Source organism: Rhinatrema bivittatum, chromosome 14, assembly GCF_901001135.1.
Source record: "Rhinatrema bivittatum chromosome 14, aRhiBiv1.1, whole genome shotgun sequence".
Taxonomy (NCBI): Eukaryota; Metazoa; Chordata; class Amphibia; order Gymnophiona; family Rhinatrematidae; genus Rhinatrema; species Rhinatrema bivittatum.
In genome coordinates this window covers 14,619,305-14,641,098 of record NC_042628.1, presented here as the reverse complement: position 1 = coordinate 14,641,098, position 21,794 = coordinate 14,619,305, and the positions used below count along the sequence as shown (strand labels likewise).

General features: G+C 46.6%; 1 protein-coding gene across 2 annotated transcripts in view; it reads right to left on the bottom strand.

Annotated features, from left to right (window-relative positions):
- PRKAR1B (protein kinase cAMP-dependent type I regulatory subunit beta) overlaps nt 1-21,794 on the bottom strand; it is a 121,491-nt gene that overhangs the window by 21,852 nt on the left and 77,845 nt on the right. For both annotated transcript variants that reach the window (XM_029576724.1, XM_029576725.1), the window contains exons 7-9: nt 20,211-20,369; nt 17,881-17,941; nt 9,870-9,991 (exon numbers count right to left, since the gene is read on the bottom strand). In XM_029576724.1, the coding sequence (XP_029432584.1) occupies nt 9,870-9,991; nt 17,881-17,941; nt 20,211-20,369 (342 nt within the window). The remainder of the gene's footprint in view (nt 1-9,869; nt 9,992-17,880; nt 17,942-20,210; nt 20,370-21,794) is intronic.

Sequence of the window (21,794 nt, the reverse complement as noted above, 5' to 3'; positions counted from 1 at the left end):
ATGCCAGCCACCAGTTTAATCTGGTAACCTTAAAATAATTACATTACCTAACACAAAACTCCCTGCTATTCTGTACTGGGTAGAGCAGGGAGTGATAACAATTACTGATTTACTTGTAATAAACTGTGCATCTGTTATGCTTTTTTCTTGCCAAAACATCATTCTTAAGGGCAACAATCATTGCATGGTGCTTAAATATTTTTCACCCCAGTGCCAGGAGCCTCCTCTGGGATAATTCCATGACCTTGTGAGCCGGCACATACATTCCACATCTGTCTCAGCTGGGAACGACCGCTGTGTGAAAAGCAGAGTGGGAACCAGGACCTGGAAAGGCTGAAAATGTTAAAACAAGCAAACAAAAAAAAAAAGAACCCTTCCCCGTTTTCCTTTCTTGTGAGCACCAGCAACTTTACAGTGAATAAAGCAGGGACTCGTTACAGTAGCTTAAGCTAAGCGCAGCCATGTGCTGAGGTTTTACTTCAGTCTTAAAGTCATTAAAGATGAACAACAAAAAGGAAAACTGCAGCTGAGGTTAAAAAGAAATAAAAATGAAAACGTGGTCTTGCAAAAAAAAAAAAAAAAAAAAAAATCTTTCAGCTAAATCCTCAGACGTGTTGGGGGCTGCCATAGGAAAGCTTATGGGAACGGAGGAATCTCCGACACTGAAGGCGGCTAGGGTGATCCTAGCTCCTGTGCTCTTTACACTGGGATGGGGCAAGACGAGAGGAACGTTACATCTCCTCCTTTTCTGAAATCACAAACCGATCACACTTCTTGCCAGGCTGTCCCTTCCTGAACGCGCGTGAGATATCATCTGCGGGCGTGAAGATCCATAATACAGGGGGGGGGGGGGGGGGGGGGCTGTGGATTCTTATCACCGTCGTCTTTTTTTTTTTTTTTTTTACTCGCTGCTGAATCTGAGAATAGGTTATTACGTTTGGTTTTCATCTGCATTGCTCTTGTTGTGCTGTCCCTTATTGCTTTTTGTTACTATTTGTATTTAGTGCTGCATGTTGTAGCCTGTACTTTGCCCAGAGCTGTGTTTGGATGGGTGGACGGTAATGATGGAAATACATTTCATGTCACTATGCCGCACTGTATTCAGTTAGCTAGTACTGAACTGTTTGGAGCCACCACAGTTGCCATCTCGCTCTATATGGAGTGAATTTCAAAGGGGGTTTGCACGTAAAAATAGCATATATGCAAGTAAGTAGAATGTACATGCATAAATGCTATTTAAATGTGAAGAATACGCGTGCATTTCTGGTTCTGTGCATACATTTTACTGGGGGGAATAAAAGGGATGGTGTAGAGGAGATACGGAGCGGTAGCTTTTATTTTGTAAGAGAGATGCTTGTATGCATTACCAAATTTATTTGTACATTTTTATACCTGCTAACAGATTTGCCCAAGTGAACTTGTTTGTTAGCTGCAAGTTTTGCATGGGAGATGTGGGTGAACTGGTGGGGGTTCAGAGTGCAGTGCTAGGGGGGGGCCGAGGTGAACTGGAGAGGGACTGGTGATTCCAAGTATGCGGACAGGTGAGAATTTTCCAAACTGCATACGCGCCTTCACGTTTAATTCTGGGGGTTTATTCGTGCAGTGTCACAATTATTTCATGTGTAAAATATATGTGCATGTGCTTATAAAATGGGAGGAGAAGGTATGCACTGGAAATATACAAGGTATACCGAAAGACAGGCCCTGCTGCTCAGTTTATAAAATTCTAATTTCCGTGCGTCGGCTGCACCATGGATAGCTTTGAGAGTGGGGCTGCCTATGCACTCACCTGCTGCCCATTTCTTTGACAGCAGAGTTTGCTTGCTGCTTGCAAGCTCTGTTTTACCTTGTTAATAAAAGTAGTGCTATAATTGCTGCTCTTGCAAAGATGATGCTCCCTGGCTTGCTGTTTTTCTTTAGAAGGTATGCTCCCATCTAAACTACCTCTGCTATGCCAGAAAGCTCTAACAGATAAATGCAGTATAATTAGTAAATATCCAGAAAACCCAAAATGGCTCCAGAAGGTCCTGAGGTACTGGCCAGAGAACCCAACTAGCTTTGGAGCATCTAGTGAATTTTAGATCAGGCTACATCCATAAATTAGGAATACCGGCAAACCAAGCATACCAAAACCAGATCACTGGCGGATGGGAAGTGAAGAGACACCACTATAATAGGGGAGGACACTTCAAAGGATGTTAATATATTGGAAAAAACCTTCACTGGACAGAACGTACCAGTCCTCAAGAACGAACTTAACTTCTGATCTCTGGCCCCAGCCCTACACTTTAACTAAACCCAAGTGCAATCAATTGTCACAAAAAAACAAACTTTCCCTGAGGAAGTTTCACCAACCAAAATAGCAAAAACTATTTTAGCAGTAAAAATAAACAGTTCCACAGAATCTCAATGTGTTTCTCTTTAGCAGGGGGAGGGTCATTTTCAGAAGGGAAGTCCCATGGGTGCTCACCGGTGGAAAAATCCCCTTTGAAAATTGCCAAACCTTCATGGGGGGGAAAATGTGAGCTGTCTCGCCGCGCACAGAGAACAGGAATGATGCCAGGGATGGGGGTCACGGCGAGGCCAGGGAAGCACGCACAGGCTTCTGAATCTTAAATCCCAGCGCATTCCTTCACCCGCATGCTTTGCCCCGGCAAGGTTCGTGGGAGCAAAGAATCCCCACCACGCCAGGCATGCAGAGCCCTGGAGAGGGGAGATCCCCTTTGCAAACTGGCTTGCAGGCCCGTGGATACGGGGTGCAATAATTACCTGTGGGCTTGCAAGCTCTCTGCGGGGTTTGAGAATGACCTCCCCCCCCCCCACCCAAAGCGGTCAGAGAGTCAGGCTTGCCTTCTGCCTAATAGCGCTACATCACGACGGCGTGGAGCACAGTTCCCCAAACCATGGCCCGCTAAGCAACTGGATCTGGTCTGCGGTCTTTTTTCCCAACCTCGCCACTGCCAACTCCCACCCTCCACCCCCCCCTGCATAGACTCCGGCCCCATAAAGCAGATACGCCACGATACGGGGCACGTGCAGTAAAGCAGCGGGAAAACGTGGGCGACGCGTACGCTGAAGGGGCTTCATCGGTGAGCTGAGGAAAGAAAGAGAGGCCAGCGTGGGGGGAGATAGGCTCAGACTCAAACATCGCTGGGAGCCTGGGTGAGCAGGGCCCACGCATCACTGGCACCGTGGGAACAGAGAGGCGCAGACTGCCACGCCGTCGGCAGACTGAGGAGGAAGCGACGTGACAAAGCCACCATGGTAGAGCGAGGAAGGAGAGACAAAGCAGGGCACGGGTAAAGGGAGACCGGGAACCGAAGCCTAGGGGGAAAGAGGGGGAGAAGGGAGCCAAAGAGGTGAGAGGGAAGAGATATCGGGGGTGGGAGGGAGGCAGGAATTAGAAGGAGAGATGCTGGGTGATGAGGGGGTAAGAGAGATAGGAGAGGAGAGGGGAGAGAAAAAGAGAGAAGGGGAGACAATGGGAGAAGGGGGGTGAGAGACAAGGAGAGAGAATGGAAATAGTGCGGGGAAAGGAGGAGAGAGGCGATGCTGGCGGAATGAGGAAGGGGATGGAAGAATAAGACAAGAATGAGAGGTGAAAGGGGACAGAGAGGAAGGAGAATTGTGAAGAGGTAGTGATGTACAGAACAGAGTGGCAAAGTATAGAAAAACATGGCAGAAAATATCATGAGAGAGAGGTGTCAAGTAGAGGAAGAGAAAGGAGAAAAGGAGAAGCACATAGAAGGAAGAGGAAATCCAGGAAAGGAATCAGGAGGTGAAATCAGAGGACATGCTGAATCAAAAAGGATTTCTAGGGTTTGTATACTGAAAAATTACCATATTAATTCCATTTATAATCACAGACGAGCACCTCTTACTGCCACGCTCCTCACTGCCTCTCTGTGCTTTGAAACGTTCTACGTGGCCCTTCCCATACAACTTTTTGGGACTCCAGGAGATGACACAGCAGTCAGAGCACAGAAAACCTGAAGTCTTTGCTTCTGTTTCCTTATCCATCAGTGAACGGACAACCTAGAGCAAGTCAGCTCGTTCCATTCTCCAGTGTGCAAACTCAGTGCTTCTGGCATTCGACGACTCTGGCAAAGAAAATTAATTGCATCCTGTGTGTGTAAAAGATGAGGCTCTGAGGACCTGCACATCTCACAGAAACTGAACATAGGACTGAAGGTGAACCTCTGCTCAGAATCATATAATCCGTTATCAGTTTCCTTACAACACGTATGGCCCTCATTATCGCTCCATGGCGAGTAATGGCAGCTGCAGACCCACCTGGATTTACATTCGCCTTGGGCAGGAGCAAATACATTCAGGTCTTGAGGGCTTCCAGGGACGCATATAAAATGTCCATTTGTATTTGGGCGAATTAGGTCTTTGTAGACAGGTCTGTGGACAGAGTGGGGAGCCTTCCCTGGATTGTCCATAAGGGCTTCTCTTCCAGCACGCTCTGGATATCTTTTTTCAGAACATGATGATTTTTTTTTATTTTTGGTCAAATATCTCCTTAATATCTGCTTTCACCACAGGGTTTTATCTTATTTCACTATTCAACCCCAGAGGCCAAAAACAAAACTGGGTGAATGGAGCCCTGGGACTGCAAAGAGTGCTGTGTGCATTGATGGTTCTTAATGATGCTTATTACTTACCTATCAGAGCATTGTCCATCAGGTTAAAGTCATTCTACCTGCAGGTGACTGGTGAGCGTTTGACATGCCCTGCTCCTCAGCTTTACAATCTGGTGGAAACTATCTCCCTTTTGCTTTTAATAGTATTTCTGCAGATAAACTTGATCGACATGTGCTGCAGCCCAAAATTGTGCACAGCCTCTGTTAGGTGCGTCCGGTTCTTCCATTCCAGATGAGACCAAATGTTGAGAAGCCAGGGATCCTGATCTTAGCTCACGCTGTTCAACAGCTTAATTTATTGACCGTCTCAATACGTTTCCTCCTCTCACCTCCACTCCCCACCCTCGTCAATGGGACGCGCGCCAATGGTCTTGCAAGGAAAATAAAAGCCTCACTGGCGTCCACCAGTGTGAAGATTCAGAGTGGCTTAAATCTTTCAAATCCCTTCATAATAACTAAAACCATCTTCCTGAACCCCGCGAGCAACTGTGAGAAGAGCTGAATTCCAAGGGCCAGGGGCTGCACGAATGGAAATCCCAACCCAAGGGAAATTCGATTTGCAAACAACAAAGCCTGATTTTGAGAAGCCTAAAACTTCTATTGCTTTACAACGCATTTTCCATGCAGTGCTCTGGACGCCACTAATACGATACACAGAGAACTGGCATATTTGCAAAGGTTTTGAAATCCGAGATGTGGTATTACTGCTCAGAGGTTTCCAACTAGTCCATCTGCTGGCCAAGTTTCTCTACACTTTCCAATACGTTCTTGTAAATAATTATCGGAAACCCCCACCCAACCCCCTCCAGCTGATCAGCCTCACGTTTTCACCCAGCCTGTGTTTTCTTTTGCCTCTGGGGTGACACCGCTATACCAGTTGTGTGTTAAAGGCCCCACGCAAGTACAATAAAGAAGGTAAAACAACAGAACCGTTCTATACGTCCCGCCAGCAAGTGCGACAGAAAGGTGTCACAGAAGTGTAACTGCAGCTGGGAAGCAGCGGCTGAGGCTTTAGAGTGGTCCTCTTGAAACACAGAGCTACGCTGGGTACGTTTTTGGGTTGGGAGTCAGGTTTATCGTGCTACTATGTGAGAGCCTACTCCCGAGGTCCCAGTGCTCTTCAATCCCCTTCGTACATCAGCCTGGGTCGCGGACCCAACGTAGGCAGATGGATCTCCCTGAAAAGCAGCCTAAGCTGGCAGATTCCAGAATCAGGTTCAGCTCCGTGAAAGGATTTGGTGGTCTTCCCCACACAGCGGCACTTAAAGCGCTGGGACGGTATCACCTTTCTTCTCCGTGGCGACCTTCATTAATCCACTTACCATCACACTTAGCGCATGTGGGAATGAAGAAAAGTGGATCTATATACAGACAACAACCAACAGGTCTGAATTATTTAGTCTGGGTAAACAAATAAGCATGGGTATAGCTTGCTTACTGTGGTGGTTACTACCCCTAACTAATTAAGCTAGATATTTCACTTAGAGGCAGTTCCAACACTGCTCTCTACATCAATGGTGGGGGTGGAAGGGAAATAGAACCAAAAGGTTACTAAGAGCCAAGAGTAACAGATAAGTATGAGATAGGCACAGGGAAACTTGCTGGGCAGACTGGATGGGCCATTTGATCTTCTTCTGCCGTCATTTCTATGTTTCTATGTTCCTGTTCTTGTATTTTATGCAGCCGTGATGTAAATGCACCTCCCTGCTTTTAGGGCAAATAAGCTTAACAAGCCTACATAAAACTATTACTATCGTCTATGTTCTTTTAAGCAAACGCTACGCCAAAGATTCCTCTCTTCCCTGTGCCTATCTCTGTTTTAGGTATTCAACAACGGATTACTCCTCCCCAGCTTGAGGCTTGGAACAGACCCCGCGATCCTCCAGCTCCTGTCCAAAAAGAGCTCCGTTTGTAGCCCCTGCTTCGGGACCGCCCGGGTCCCCCTTGCCAGGAAGCCGGTGGCAGCGGCAGGCCACGCTGGCGCCACCGCCACACTCACTACACCTCTCTTTCTTCTAGCTCATCACCGACACCCCCCCCCCCTTCCACGCATCCTAGCCAGAGGGGGTTAAAATGCACCAAAACCATTTGCCCTGGGATGTGGGGTCCCAGGGAAGGCTTCTGAGAGCACTTTCCCCGCAAACCGCGCATTCGTACCTGAAGTCACCATTCTCTGGGAGTTGGGGGGGGGGGGCTAACGTCCGCTGGCAGAAATCCTGGCCTGTACGCGTCCAACGGCAAAGGGGGAAGTCTGAGCACGGAACTGGAGGCTCTCCAAGAAAGCCAGTTAAAAGAAGAAAGCCGCGGATCCGTCTAGATTAAGGCCCGGGCTTGACTCTTTTGATGAATTTTACTCAGGAACAAAATAACCTGCTTTTTTCCGTCATTATGCAATTTACTCCATTATATAATTGTCCAATTGTTCGCCCGTCACTGCAGAAACGGCAGGCGCCTCATAAACAGATAGACCAGATTTTTTTTTTTGTAGCCATCAAAATCCAGGGTGAAAAACTGGCAACGTGCATAAGTAGTCACTAAAGTTTTTTTTTACTTTTTTTTTTTTTTTTTTACTTTGTCTGAACAGCTGTTGGGACTTGGATCGACGCCCCGGCGGCATTGGCACCGCCCCCGCACGCACCTCTTCTGCCTCTCCAGAAAGCCATGGAAATTTTACAGACGCTCAGACTGTTCCATAACAGCTTCTTTCTTATTAAATCATGGCCTTTTTTTTTTTTTTCCCCCCCCAAACGTGGTACTTGTTTTCAAGAAATTTCAGAATCCTCGAGGATGACAGGGCCGATCCGAGGGAAACGTCTTCCAAATCACTTCAGCAGACGACGGTTCTCTCTCAAAAATGAAAGCGGAGAGAGAGAGGGGGGGAAAAGCGAAGCCGCCCCTGACTTCGCGTGCCTCGGGCCCCTGCTGCCCCCCCCCCCCCCCAAAGGGGGGTTTTCTCTCATTCTGTGTTTACGGCACAACCCTTACGATCTCACGAAACCGCAGGACAGGGCTCCCGAGATTTTTGAAGGAAAGGCCCGCATAAGACATTTCAAATCACTAAGAGATCCGATGCAATAACCTGTGCGTTGAGGCGTACGATCGCTTGTTATTCTAGTTTACTCTTGATGTTGATGGATTAGTTATCTGCGTTTGGAGTATGGTTTTTGGGGGTTTTTTTATTGCATTTTTTGCTTTAATGAACATCGCTTAGGCTACAATTCTAAGAAAGGCGATCAATCAAGTGTGTATCAATAAATAAGAACTTACCTGGCTGTATGGCTTGCAGCTTTGCCACTGCCATTTAGCCCGATGACCTTAAGCGGCTAGCTGGCCAAAGATTACTGGTATTACTACCGCTGCTAGTAATAGCAGTGGCTATTTTCTAAGTCAAATTAATTAATAGCAGGTGATGGACTTCTCCTTCAAGAACTTATCCAAACCTTTTTTGAACCCAGCTACACTAACTCCACTAACCACATCCTCTGGCAACAAATTCCAGAGCTTTATTGTGCGTTGAGTGAAAAAGAATTTTCTGTTTAGTTTTAAATGTGCTACTTGCTAACTTCATGATGTGCCCCCTAGTCCTTCTATTATCCGAAAGAGTAAATAACCGATTCACATCCACCCGTTCTAGACCTCTCATGATTTTAAGCACCTCTATCATATCCCCCCTCATCCGTCTCTTCTCCAAGCTGAACAGCCCTAACCTCTTCAGCCTTTCCTCATAGGGGAGTTGTTCCATCCCCTTATCATTTTGGTTGCACTTCTCTGTACCTTCTCCAGTGCAATTATATATTTTTTGAGATGCGGTGACCAGAATTGTACACAGTATTCAAGGTGTGGTCTCACCATGGAGCGATACAGAGGCATTATGACATTTTCCGTTTTAGTCACCATTCCCTTCCTAATAATTCCTAGCATTCTGCTTGCTTTTTTGACTGCCGCAGCACAGATCATGACGCCTGGATCATTTTCCTGGGTGGTAGCTCCTAATATGGAACCTAACATTGTGTAACTATAGCATGGGTTATTTTTCCCTATACGCATCACCTTGCACGTGTCCACATTGAATTTCATCTGCCATTTGGATGCCCAATTTTCCAGTCTTGCCAGATCCTCCTGCAATTTATCACAGTCCGCTTGTGATTTAACTACTCCGAATAATTTTGTATCATCCGCAAATTCGATGACCTCACTCGTCGTATTCCTTTCCAGATCATCCGATACATGGAATCGGAACGGGGGCGCAGAGGGGTAGCACAGTAAAGCAGCACCTTCCCTCCCTCTCACTCCCCTCTCTCTCTCATCCCTTTCCTTCCCCTACTCTCTCACAGGAGCCCCTATCAACAGAAGTGGCATCCCCCCCCCCTTTTCACCCTACCCCCAATAACCTGATTTTTGCCCTCTTCCTATCTGCGGTGGCTCTGCTGCAACTTCTCCCCTCCCCTTCTGCGTTGCTCTTACTCTTGGTGGCAGTGGGTCCTTCTCGGCACTGCCTGGGTGCTGGTCACCCCGCAGGCTGCATGTTCTCCCCTGCTCCCCTCCTCTCGGCGGCGGGGGTGCAATGCCGCTCGCGGGGGTGGGGGGGGAGGGGCTGTGGCAGCTCTCGGGGGTGGCGGGGGTAATGCTGGCAGTGGTGGCTCCTCTCGGGAGCTCCTTTCAGCCATAGCTGCCAGCTCCGTGGGTGCAGTGGAGCAGCCCCCGTCATCGAGCAAAGTCCTTCAGTTTGCACAGTTTAGCGCTCCGGCTCGTTTTGAGAGAAGCCGGCCGGGGCGCTTTCAGCCTCTTCTCACCCAGCGCCAGTACATATCCTCTCCTTCCGGCCAGGAGGGGGAGAAAGGAAGACCCTTGTGCCTGGCATGGAAGGTGCCAGAAACAAACAGACTCTGGTGCATGGTCGGAGACGCGTTAGGGGCTTCGGGTAATTTGGATTCTGGATGGACTTAGCAGGCTGGTTAAAATGCGTCCTGTGGGCTGGATGTGATCCACGGGCCATAGTCCATCCCGTTCACTGCATTATAACAGCTTCTCTGCTTTTTTTAACCATTTCAGCCCAACCCCCCCCCCCCCCCCCAACACACTAAAGTGGACACGTCAATTTATTTTTATGGGGGGGGGGGGGAGAAGCCTAACTTTTGACTCTGGTTCCAGATATTCTTGTCAATATCCCCTCCCCGAGGCCCCCACGTTGAGCAACAGAGCCTCCCGGGGTGAAGGACTTACCTCTGTGATGATGAAGAAATCATCACCTGCTTCCCCCTGGACCACGATTTTTTCTCCGTCTTCAAACTGGACTGGCTCTAGAGCATCGGCCACCGTCAGACGCTCCCATTTGTCCAAGGATTCTAAAATATTAAAGATCACAAAGCTTTAGTGCAGCACAATCCAGCTCCGGGAAGGAGCCTGCACGGCTGGCCAGGACAGAACAATAGCGCCTTTTTAATGCGATTGAAGTTAAATATGTCAGACAAGCCCTTGGGCCAGCAGCCATCCTAAAACCGGGGGGGGGGGGGGGGGAGGGGGGGGGCTGGCTGGAGCTGGCACTCACAGTCTGACAGGCTGGAAGCCCCCGCAGTACAAGACCCCGCTGGGACTGGTGTCTCAACGCTAGTTCATTAATATATAAGGTAATAGCATAAACCATTCCAAGGCTGGTAATCAAAGGCTTTTATCCAGATAACTTCTGAATTATCCAGATAAATGCTCGTTCCGACTATCTTCACCCCTTATCCGGATAAAATTTCTCCAGATAACTTATAGGCATTTCGGGGGGGGGGGGGTATTCCTGAGAGGAGCTGACCAAGCTGAATTATTTATTTGGCTAACTCTGATATTTAGAATAGATTATTCAGATACGTCTAGACATGGCCAAGGGCAGGGTTAAAGTTATCCAGAGATGTGTTCATGGATAATTTTAACCTTAACTGGCTACGGTCAAAGAATATAGCGGCTTAAGCAGTGATCCAAAATTTTTTTTTTAGAAATGTAGCAGTCCAGCTGGCCTGATCCCTCAACCCTCCATGCCAATGAAATAAATATTGCCCATGTCAGCTGATCCCCCATGGCCCCCAAAATATGCCTTTCGGCGCAAAGGATCTCCCCCCATACATTCAGAAAATATAATTTTAAGGTAGGCCCCCTTTAGAAGCCCACCTTCCCCTCAAACCCCTTACCACCGGTCAGTGTTACTTTCACGGCGTAAGCTGGTAGCTTACTGACGGCCATGCTGGTAGCTTCTGCTGCGAAAGCAACGCTGGACGTGCTGGGAACTGGACGACTGTACCAAGCTGCTGGTGATGGTAAGTGGGCTTGTGGAGGGGGGGGGGGAGGGGTCTTATCTTAAAATGATATTTTTTGAATTTGGGGTAGGGGGTGCGGGGATGGGAGACTCTCCCAGCTTCCAGGCCCACTACATTTCTGGCATATTTTGGGAGGCTCGCGGGGAAAGGAAGATCCTTGTTTCACTAGGATGGCAGTGTGGGGGATTGGGCCGGTAGGCCCGCAAAGTCTTTTTAAACATTTGTTTTTAAATTTTGGGATGGCTACTTAACCGGGTGTTTAAATCTAGCCGCTTAGGTTTCTATGTGATATGCAAATGAATGTCGGTATATAAAAGTGCTAAATAAATAAATAAATAAATAAATAGATAGATAAATAAATAAATAAAGAATCCAGATTGGTTTACCCAGATAACTTTATTGGAGGACATTCAGCGGAATATCCCTGATAACTTATACTTTTGCCAGCTAAGATACCATTTTCCTTAAATATTTGACCTCTCCATGACTTATGATATACTGCAGGTATGAACAAGCAAACAGGAATCTTCAATCAAGGCTGCAGTCACTTACAACTAGGGCAAAGCTTAAATCCACTCTACTCATTCACTACTGGTCAGTTTCCACAGCAATTCCTCTTCACAGACAAACACAGTCAGTACCTGAGACACAGCTTCCTCTTTCAAGACGAACACGGAGCTTCAAGACTTTTACATCACATAACATCATTTTACACAGAGAGGACAGCTCGAGGGTCTACTACCAGGATCCCACGCTATCACTTGGCCTCCTCGCCATCTAAATGCCGGGAACACCCTCCAGGTGTCCTAACATACCTTCTGAATTCCCTGAAGACCAATCTGGATCCTCAGGGGTGGGGCCATATACCTGGCTAACAGTAACCTTAGCCTGGATTCCTCAGAGCTGTTCTGTGGCTCTATACCCAGCCCTGCACTGAACAGACTCAGTAACACGTTTTGCCCTAGCGCAGCCCTAGGGGTGTAGGTGATGGGGAATTTAAATTCTTGCCTCACTCCCAGCAGTAGCTGGTGAAAGAGTAGCACTGGAAATAGCTCTAAAGGGGAGTGCATTACAACAGGAGAGGATAAACAGAACAAAAGTTCTCTTGTGCTGATGCACAACAAAGATAAAATAAGGCCATGCCTGCATATTACTTTACCTACTGTATTTTACAATTACACATGTGTGAAAGAGGAATTCTTTAACAAACAAAATAAAAATTTCCTGCAATCTTAAGTTTCGCTGCTTTATATAAATTATAGTGCTTGAAATGAGGACTTAATCAGAGCGATTACTTTTCCTTATTAAGACAATCGCATAACAAGATATATCATTACAAAAGAATTTGCCAGTGAAATATTTAGAAAGCTCATCTACGTTCTATTACGAGGACAATTTAACAACAGGGCAATCGTTGAGAAGGAATAGCAGCCCTAAATTGCCCTGTTTGAAAATGGCACCGCCTCGATGCAGGTTTCACTACATGAGAACTCTTAGCCGCTTTTAGGGGAGGTGTTCCCCAGGGGCGTGTTTTAGGTGGGGTTGGATTTTCCAACCATTAAGGGTGAATTTTCAAAACATTCCACATGTAAACATTAACATATACACACATAAGTAGCAACTACTCGAATGTAGACGAAAATACGCATTTATTTTCATTTTCGTGTGTGTAAAAAAAATGGATGGTCTAAGGACGTTTCTGAGCACAGCCAACCCTTACTCGAAACAAGTTTCAATTTCAAAAGAGATACGTACGTATATTTGACTCCTTACGTATTTTTTCACCTGCTAATTATCTGGCATTAATGATAGCAAAAGTAGTACTGACCGGGTGGGAGGTCTGGGTGAACTGGAGGGAGTTCAGGCTGAAGAACCAGGAAGGCCTCATTGACGTGGAGAAGGACTGGGTGAACTGGTGGACTAGTTGGTAAACTGGCTAATTTAATTTGTGTGTGCATGTTTTAAAATTGGCCATCCTTCGCACGTAAATCAGGACTTAAGCGTGCAAGTCCTGTTTTACTTTCATGCATAAACTATACGCGGGCATATTTATTTATTTAAAAAATTTAGATTCCACAACGCCCAATAAATTACTCTTCAGTGTGAACTACAAATCAACAATCATAAAAGCTGAGACTCCCAAAACAACATTACATATAAAACAACTAATCATCAGCATCTACGTTCAAAAGCCTGATTAAACAACAGAGCTTTAAGCTGTTTCCCAAATTTTTACAATAGGTAGGAAAAATACGCCCATTCAATGCATTTACATACGGGGTTTAAATGCACTGCATGTATTCGCGGGGTGGAGATACGCATATTTTATAAAACATGTATATACGGGGGTTATAAAATATTTGCGTAGATCTCCTCACAGCCATATACGCGCATATACTATATGGCACCATGCGCATTTGTTTGAAATTTATCCTCTAAGCATGTTATCTCCCGACCAAAATCTGCCCGTGGAAGGTGCAGGTGCAAATTCCATGGGGGTCCTTTGTACCTGTGGCCAATTTCCAGAGATAAAGTACGCGTGCCCTTTCCCTGTCAAAATTTGGAACAAGATCCACACAGACCTTGCACCTGGGCGGGGAGTCTGAAAGTTGCCTCCTCATATTTATAATCAGTTGAAAAGGCTCCCCAAAAATTGACGGGCAGACACAGCCTCCCCACATATGCACAGAGGCTTTTGCCTCTCACCCGCCCACCACTGCCACTTCGGCTGTCCGGTCACTCCCCTGCAGCGGTTTTATTCACCCTGCAAGGCTGCTCCCTGTCTCCAGCTTCCAAGCCCACTGACGGGACGAGCAGTGCCCTCTGGCTCGGCAGGCCAGCACTGTGCAAGATCCACAGGCCCACTCATCATGGCCAGATGGTAGATGCACGCAAACCCGGGGCCAGTGAAACAAAAACGGCACGAACAAACCAACTGCCTGTTATATATAGTGCATGATATTTATCTACAGCTATCTACATATCATGATAAATATATTCAATTCTTTATGCACAGTAGCAAACTATAAACAAAGTTTAACCTTTAAAAGCATAACAGAGAAATAGTGTAAGCTAACTATTGTTTTCTGAAATCTATGCAGGTATTGTTCAAACGTTTCATGGATTTCGCCCTGCACCACACCAAGAACACAGACAATTTATAAAACTGTAAAACCGTTCATTTGACGTTATTTAGGCTGCCAAGGTGACTAGGCAGCAAAGTTTCTCCAGCGTCCATGTCACTCCTGCAGAATACAGGCTGCTATACAAATAACTCCACATCATCTAATTCTGAACAGAACCAAAATACCATCCAGGAATTTCTAAAGCTTTTTCCATTTAGTGTTTCGACACAAATTAATCTCCGGCTGGTATAACAGCCTATTACACTAACAGTTATTGCAGCGCTAATAAAATTCTATGTGAATCCGTAAGGCTGATTCATTCTGGGCAATCCACAGCTTCCGGCTGCACAATATTTGCATTATATAAATGTGAGGCTATTACTTTTAACCATTTTCACATTTTTCTTCCGTTCTTCACTTATCAGCAGGCTTCCGCCAAGACAAACATTGACACAGTCTTCACTTTATTAACCTTTACGTTTAAATTAAGAAAAATAAATTCCTTCCCGCGTTTGTTTAAAATGTACGGCAAAGTTTTTCTCTTCCTGATTAAATATTTAAATGCAACAGATCTGTTGAGATGAAAAGGAGCAGCCCTCCGACAATTTCTGATCCTGGAAGGAAAAGGGAGCCTCATGAGAAGAGAGGCCTGGATGACTGGCTACTGCCCTAAGCTTACGGGGCAAACTGCAGCTCACACGTGAAGGGATCTATGCAGCCTCAAAGGCTAACGTATTACATCAGCTCTGGATTATTCTCACACTGCTCTAATAAAAGTATCACAGTCAGGCTGCAGAGATAATTGTAGCTCTGCTGTGAATTCTCTGCTAAAACTCGAGCCACTGGCATAAGTTCAAAATTTTGGTCCCCAAGCACAAATCTGCAGAGGGTCTACAGAGCACAGGAGACGGGATCTCCCTGTGAACTTTCCCTCACTCACTTTCACACACACATTCCCTCTGTCTCTCTCTCTCACACAAACACACACTCCTCCCAACTCTCTCTCTTACACACACACACTCTCAAATGCCTCTTTTTCACACACTCTCACACACACATAAACAATCTCTTTCACACACATACTCACATACACTCCTCCCAACTCACACAAATACACACTCACATGACTTTTTCACACGCTCTCACACACATAAATATATATAAGTGCACATACACACTTTCTCCTTCTGACTCACTCGCACATACTCTCTCTCTCCCCCCAAAGACAGAATGCCAGCCCCGCTCCCTTTCCTCTTGCCTGACACCAATATTCTGACTGTTCTTTCCCCGCTTTACTTCTGAAGCTGTGGCCCGGGTGTGCTGACTTTGGCACTGCCGCCGCTTCCTCCTCTCTTGGGGCCACGTGGTCTGATACATCTGTTTGCACGCTCTGCACTCCCCTCCTTAAAATTTGGGGGGGGGGGGGGGGGGGGGAGGAACTGGGCAAGAAGGAAAGCCAGACTATCTATGTGGTCTTTTCCACCCCAAGCAATCACAACTCTACCAAATCTACTCAGTGTGTAGTGCTAAACTGTAGTGCTACCATGTCAATGACAGTAATGACTTTTAACTGAAAAATAATCTCGTTAAGGTGGAAAGCTACTTTAAAGGAACTATTTTAGGTATGACAAGAGGAACAGAATGCCTGAGAACTTCATCAACAAAAGATCTGTGAGACTGGTGCAAGTTTCTGGCAGAAATTCTTCTGTGACGTTCAAGTGCTCGTTTGTTCACATTCGCCATTTGGCGTCTTTGAGCGTTATCTGCCCTGGTAAATAGCCCAATATCTTATAGCAGCGAAGCAGGCTTAATTAACCCGTCTCAGGATGCCACCTGTGTTCTGCTTCACTTACTTAATAAAACAAAGCAACTTCTTAGAAAGGGGGGGCAGCCTTCAGGAATAGCAGGAGAAGATCCTTCCCCCGACAGAATCAACATTTCATTTTGTAATGGTGAATGCTGGGAGGTTTTTGTTCGCTTAATGGTGATCGATCAGTGGGGAACTACGGTCTTGTTGTTTTTCCTACTAAAAAGCCATGAAGAACATGTCCGAATTTTGCAGCCATCACATTAATCAAAGGAAAACAAAACCCAAGAACAAGAAACTAAACAGATGGTTAAAGAATGCCTGAAAGGGCTATAAAAGCTGTTGTGGGTAAAAAAAAAATCCCACCCTACTCATCTCTATAGTGTTAAGTTTGTTTAGAGCCTAGAGGTGCACAGGAGAGGCTGCCTCATGGCTTTAGATTCCCTTCCCAGTCCAAATGATTTCACAAATGCGATATACCATGTATCATACGCTAACCATACTGCCATGTGATATACCATGTATCGTATGCTGTACATATTGCCATGGACGTCATGCGATATACCATGTATTTTATGTTGTACATATTGCCAAGGACGTCATGTGATATACCATGTATCATACACTAACCATACTGTCATGGACATCATGTGATATACCATGTATCGTATGCTGTACATATTGCCATGGATGTCATGTGATATACCATGGATCATAGGCTAACCATACTGCCATGTGATATACCATGTATCGTATGCTGTACATATTGCCATGGACGTCATGCGATATACCATGTATCATACACTAACCATACTGCCATGGACATCATGTGATATACCATGTATCATACACTAACCATACTGCCATGGACATCATGTAATATACCATATATCTTATGTTGTACATACTGCCATGGACGTCATGTGATATACCATGTATCGTATGCTGTACATATTGCCATGGATGTCATGTGATATACCATGTATCATACACTAACCATACTGCCATGGACATCATGTAATATACCATATATCTTATGTTGTACATACTGCCATGGACGTCATGTGATATACCATGTATCGTATGCTTTACATATTGCCATGGACATCATGTAATATACCATGTATATTACGCTGTACATATTGCCAAGGACGTCATGTGATATACCATGATTCATATGCTGTACAAATTGCCTTGGACGTCATGACATAACTAACTATTGTTTCAAGAGCAGAAACATCAGTCTATTACATCCAATACCCAGAATGCTTTTAAGCTCACCGCCCCTGCTGGGTGTGTGCGAAAAGTGAAATCACCCATCTCTGATCTCCCTTCTCAGATGACAGCAGCTCAATGAAGTCACACATGGTGGGAAGGGGAGGGGGGGGGGGGTGTCACATGATCTGTGCTATGCACATCACCGGAAGGAAATAAGAGGAGTAATCCAGGGCTCAAATCCTGCTTCTCCCACTGATGCTCTTTGTGACATTGTTCAAGTCCTGTCACTCTCTCCACTGCTTCAACTACAAACCCAGATCATGAGCCCTCTGGCACAAGGAGATACCTGCTGTATCCAAATTTCAACCCACCTCGAGCCAGGGTTTGGAAAAGATGAGTAATTAAATCTAAAGCCCAAATCCAAAAGAAGCTTCAGAGCACGTGAGGAAGGGATCCGCACCCACGCCAGGCCATGTGACCTAGGAGCAGGCTGAAAAAGCCTGCGTGTGGTGAGCACATGCACGCTGCGCTGTTCTACGCTATCTGCATCTCATTAGACTGCCCCCAGCACCATCTGATGAATAAATCTGCCAGGGGGATAACCTCATGCAGGAGGACCTCGGAAGTTCAATGCGCCACAGGCGCCCCCACTTCACAGTCCTGTTATTTTAACCTCCCTCTCATTACTGACGCCACCGGCCTGATCATCTGCGGGCCTGCAGAGCGATTCATCCGTGGCTCAGAAAACATGTGAACAGCGTCAAGGTAAGAAAGGGCAAACTGACCCAAAATGGAGACCTTGCTCAAGAATTCTTCATACATCTTCCGCTTTCTCAGAGTGCTCCCCTGTTAAGAAGAAAGAAACATTTTGTGAGGTGCTTTGTTTGCAGCAGCTGGGTCTAGCTAGATGGCTCAAAATAGCTTACTGCTGGCTTGTTTGCTACCTCTTTTGCTCTTATTCCTGGGTCTCCTTTCTTTTTTATTCTTTTATATTTCTGTATTTTAAACTCATTTTCAACAAATATACTGTAGGAACATTTTCTCGCGACTTTGCTTTTTCTTACCTTACAGGGAAAGTGTGGTCTTATTTTAGTTACGTTTTTGGCAGTCTCCCCCGCCTTCTTTGGGGTTCCAACTCAATCAAAACGGACCCTTACCCGGGCTACTGTGCCACAAAAGCCTGTGATTCTAACGTTCCAGAGGATTTCTGTCCTATTTTGAATCCCCGCTCAACTCAACCTAGCCGTCGCAATGCCGGTCTTTGGCCGGGGGAGGGGGGGGGGGGGGGGAAGACGGATGCGACCCAAACTGTGGCTCCTTTCAGAACCGGCAAAATAACACGGGGGGTGGGGGGGGGTGAAATCCTCAATCGGTTGCAACTGAGAGCTCCTGGCACCAGATCCCGGGCCCTGGTACTGACTATTCTGGAAGCCCAACGGAGCCAGGAGGAGGAAACCACCGGGCCAAGCAAACAGCAAAAAAAAAAAAAAAATGTCCGCGCATAATCAACGCACGCACTTTCCGCTACAGGTACGTAGGGGCCTTCCCATCTAGATGACCGCCCAGCCTTCGAACGCAAGCCGCGCAGTTACCGTGCGTCTGAAGATCGGGTTGGTTGGGGCGGGCTGAGAGACGCGCGTACGCGTGCTTCGTCAGTCCGTCCCCGTTTACCGTCAGAGCGCTCCCGCAGCCACGGCGCTCTCCGACGATCGGACCGAGGCACGGCCGCTCCCGGCCTGCCGCCGCCGCGCCCCCTGCGGAAAGGGAAAGTCGCTGCACCCAGGAGGCACGAGCATCATAATCCGGTACCCGGCAGGCTGGCAGCCCGACCCACAGGGACCGCAAATCACCTAAGACTTTTGTGCCAAAAACCCTGTGATCCGGAGAGATGCCCGCAGGTGGATACAGAAGGCAGATGGATGGGTTTTCATTATTCTGGAAGCACAGTGGCCAATTGTTCCCCAGACAGTCGCCCTTCCCAGTGCATTTTATATCTTGAAAGCTGCGCTTCAGCCTCAGCCGACATCAAAGCCGAGTGCTCTGAAACACTTCAAGGGCACAGCGCTGAAACGGCAGGCCTGGCACCCTCCAGTGCCCTGCTAAGCCCTAGATACGCCCTCAGAGAACTGGAAGGCAGCTGCACAGCACCAAACGTGCTGGGTTTTACCCCTGGTAATAGAATAACGAAAACGTACTCATCTGTGTTTATTCATCAGGGCAGTGCTCGGTCACCGATTTCTGGTATAAAAGCGTAGGTGACCTGAAATTATTTTGGCTAGCAGCGTTTCGTCGCGTCCACTAGAAAGGCTTCAAATTTACTGAGAAAATAACTCGGCTTTAAAGTTACTTTCTCCTTCAGTCCTGCCACTTTACGTACGAACTGAAACGGCATCCTGGGAACAGCGTCGCGCACCAGGTTTAATGACCCAGGACTGGCGGCGGTGCCATGAGAACTCAGTGCCCAAGGAGTTATGGGAAGGACGAGCTTTTCTCTTAAAATATAAAATGCACCTGCCTGTTGAATCAAGCACTGCATTCTCGAGGGGGAACTCGTGGAACGGGAGAGTCGCTTGCAACCCCGATCAGGATGAATTTCCAAGGCTTTAAGGGAAGCAATGAAAACGGGCAATTTGCGGGCCAGCAGTTTGCCTTCCATAAGGATGGTTTCAAACTTTACTCCAAAAGTACTGTATGCGAGCTTCCTATCGACAAAATAGGGGGTTCTGAGGAGCATCCATTAAACCACCCGGCCAGACGTTTTCCCTTCTGTATGCCGTTCACCCTCAGCTTTTACAGCTGAAAGAGCTAGGAACAGTGCTCATTGATATAAAGGGCTTCACAAACCTTCCCCTTAAAGACATTTAGGCGTTCATCCCCTACCAAAGGATGGTCTTTTAAATTTTGGGAGGCCTCCTCTTCTTGAAGCATGAAACATTTATAATGGCAGCAAACACGGCATGAAAGTCCACTGCTTTGATCCGGTAATGCTAAACCTCTGAAACATTAGGACTTCACATGCTGATGCTGTTGCGAATTGTGAAAGAGGAACTTCCCAAGCTGTTATAAACTGTAAAAAAAAAAAAAAAAAAAAAAAAAGATGAAATTTAAGACTCACCATAAGAATGCGCCTGTAGCTGTCCCTGTCTATACCCCAGAGTTTGAGGTCTGTCTTGGCCTTGACGGTCGCGGCTCTCGGTGTGCCATAGATCAAGGCAAGCTCGCCAAAGCTCCCCCCTTCTCCAATACTGGTAACCCATTCTCCATTGACGTAGACCTGCACAGAACGAGGAAGAGAGAGTTCACTTGGAGAAGTTATGTTTGCTTTTCCTTCTTCAAGCAGTCATCTAAAAACCCATTAACAAATCTCTCTTCTTAATCGTCTGAGCAGAGAGGAATAGAAAAAAAAACAAAAAAACCAAGCAATAATCCACCAGTTCTCTCCCTCCGTCACAAAGGCTGACAACCTGCCCCGGTGGATTGAGTTTCAGGTCTGTTGTTTCAGCAGAGGGACTGTATTTACTCTGTGCATTTTCAGCTCCCTCTGCTTTACCGGGCCCCCGTTTTTGTATTTTTTTTTTGTGTGTGTGTGTCATGCTAGCCAGCAACATTAACCCGACCAACAAGCAGAACTGTCACAGCTTTGACCTTTCATTAGAACCGTCGCACTGGAAAGAGAGGGAGATTCGTGGAAAACTGAAAGAAGATCGGGAGGGTAAGGAAAACAGTACAGCTGTGAACCAAATCTTTTTTTTTTTTTTAAAAGCGAGGCAGACCTGGCCCTTTGATGCGTGCACGAGATGCAGGGCGTCCGATTCTATCCGACCTGCCGTCATCGATCATTTTATTATTGCTTGGGCCGAGGAAGGCAGTGCCTAACAATCTGCTTGGTGCACCCAACTTGTCAACAATGTGGTGATTTCCCCCCCCCCCCCCCTCTTATAGTAAAAACACAAGCCCAAAAAAAGGAAAAGTAAGCTGTCTTTTCTGAAGCGCACAAAAAGAGCAGATTTCCAAATTGTTAGGCCTCGTTGCTGGGACCTTTTCAAGCTTCTCTAGCCCAAGGGCTTAGGTGAGAGGGACAAACGGTTTGGCCTGGACGGTGGAGCAAACCAGAAGGAAGGAAGAAGCCACAAACAAGACAGAGGAATCCGGAAAGGTGGCGCTCTCGAGACCATAAACGAGGCGGTTATTTAGCAAACGGGCTTCTACTGCAAAAAGTGCATGAACGTTTTTTTTGCTCAAAGCTTAAATTTGGCACAAACCCAAAATTTACTGTCCATGCAATACAAGCTTGCAGGAGCTTTCTGCGACTTCTCCGGCCCAGTCCCTAATGCAGTATTTAGTGCCTTCCTCCCTACGCTGAATTTTCTTTTCTTGTTAACTCCGTGCCCAGTCTAAGCTGCTGGCCCATTACCTTCTTTCTGTGCCTGTTATCTGGGTTATTAAACTGCTCTGAGTTTGTCCGGTTTTACCTTGGCCGAGGAACAGAGAAGGACCATATGGCCCATCTTTTTTAGTATCTGTGCTAGTTCGTTTTGGGGTTTGTTTTTTTCCCCCATTGATCGTTTGTGTCCCTGCTGTCAAGTCGGGGGAGGAGCGGGTGGCGGGTTTCTGGAAGCTGGTCAGGTGTAAGGTGCATCAGTAAAAAAGAATATCTGCAGGTCAACCCCGTGCTGGAAAAAACACACGTGGATTTGAA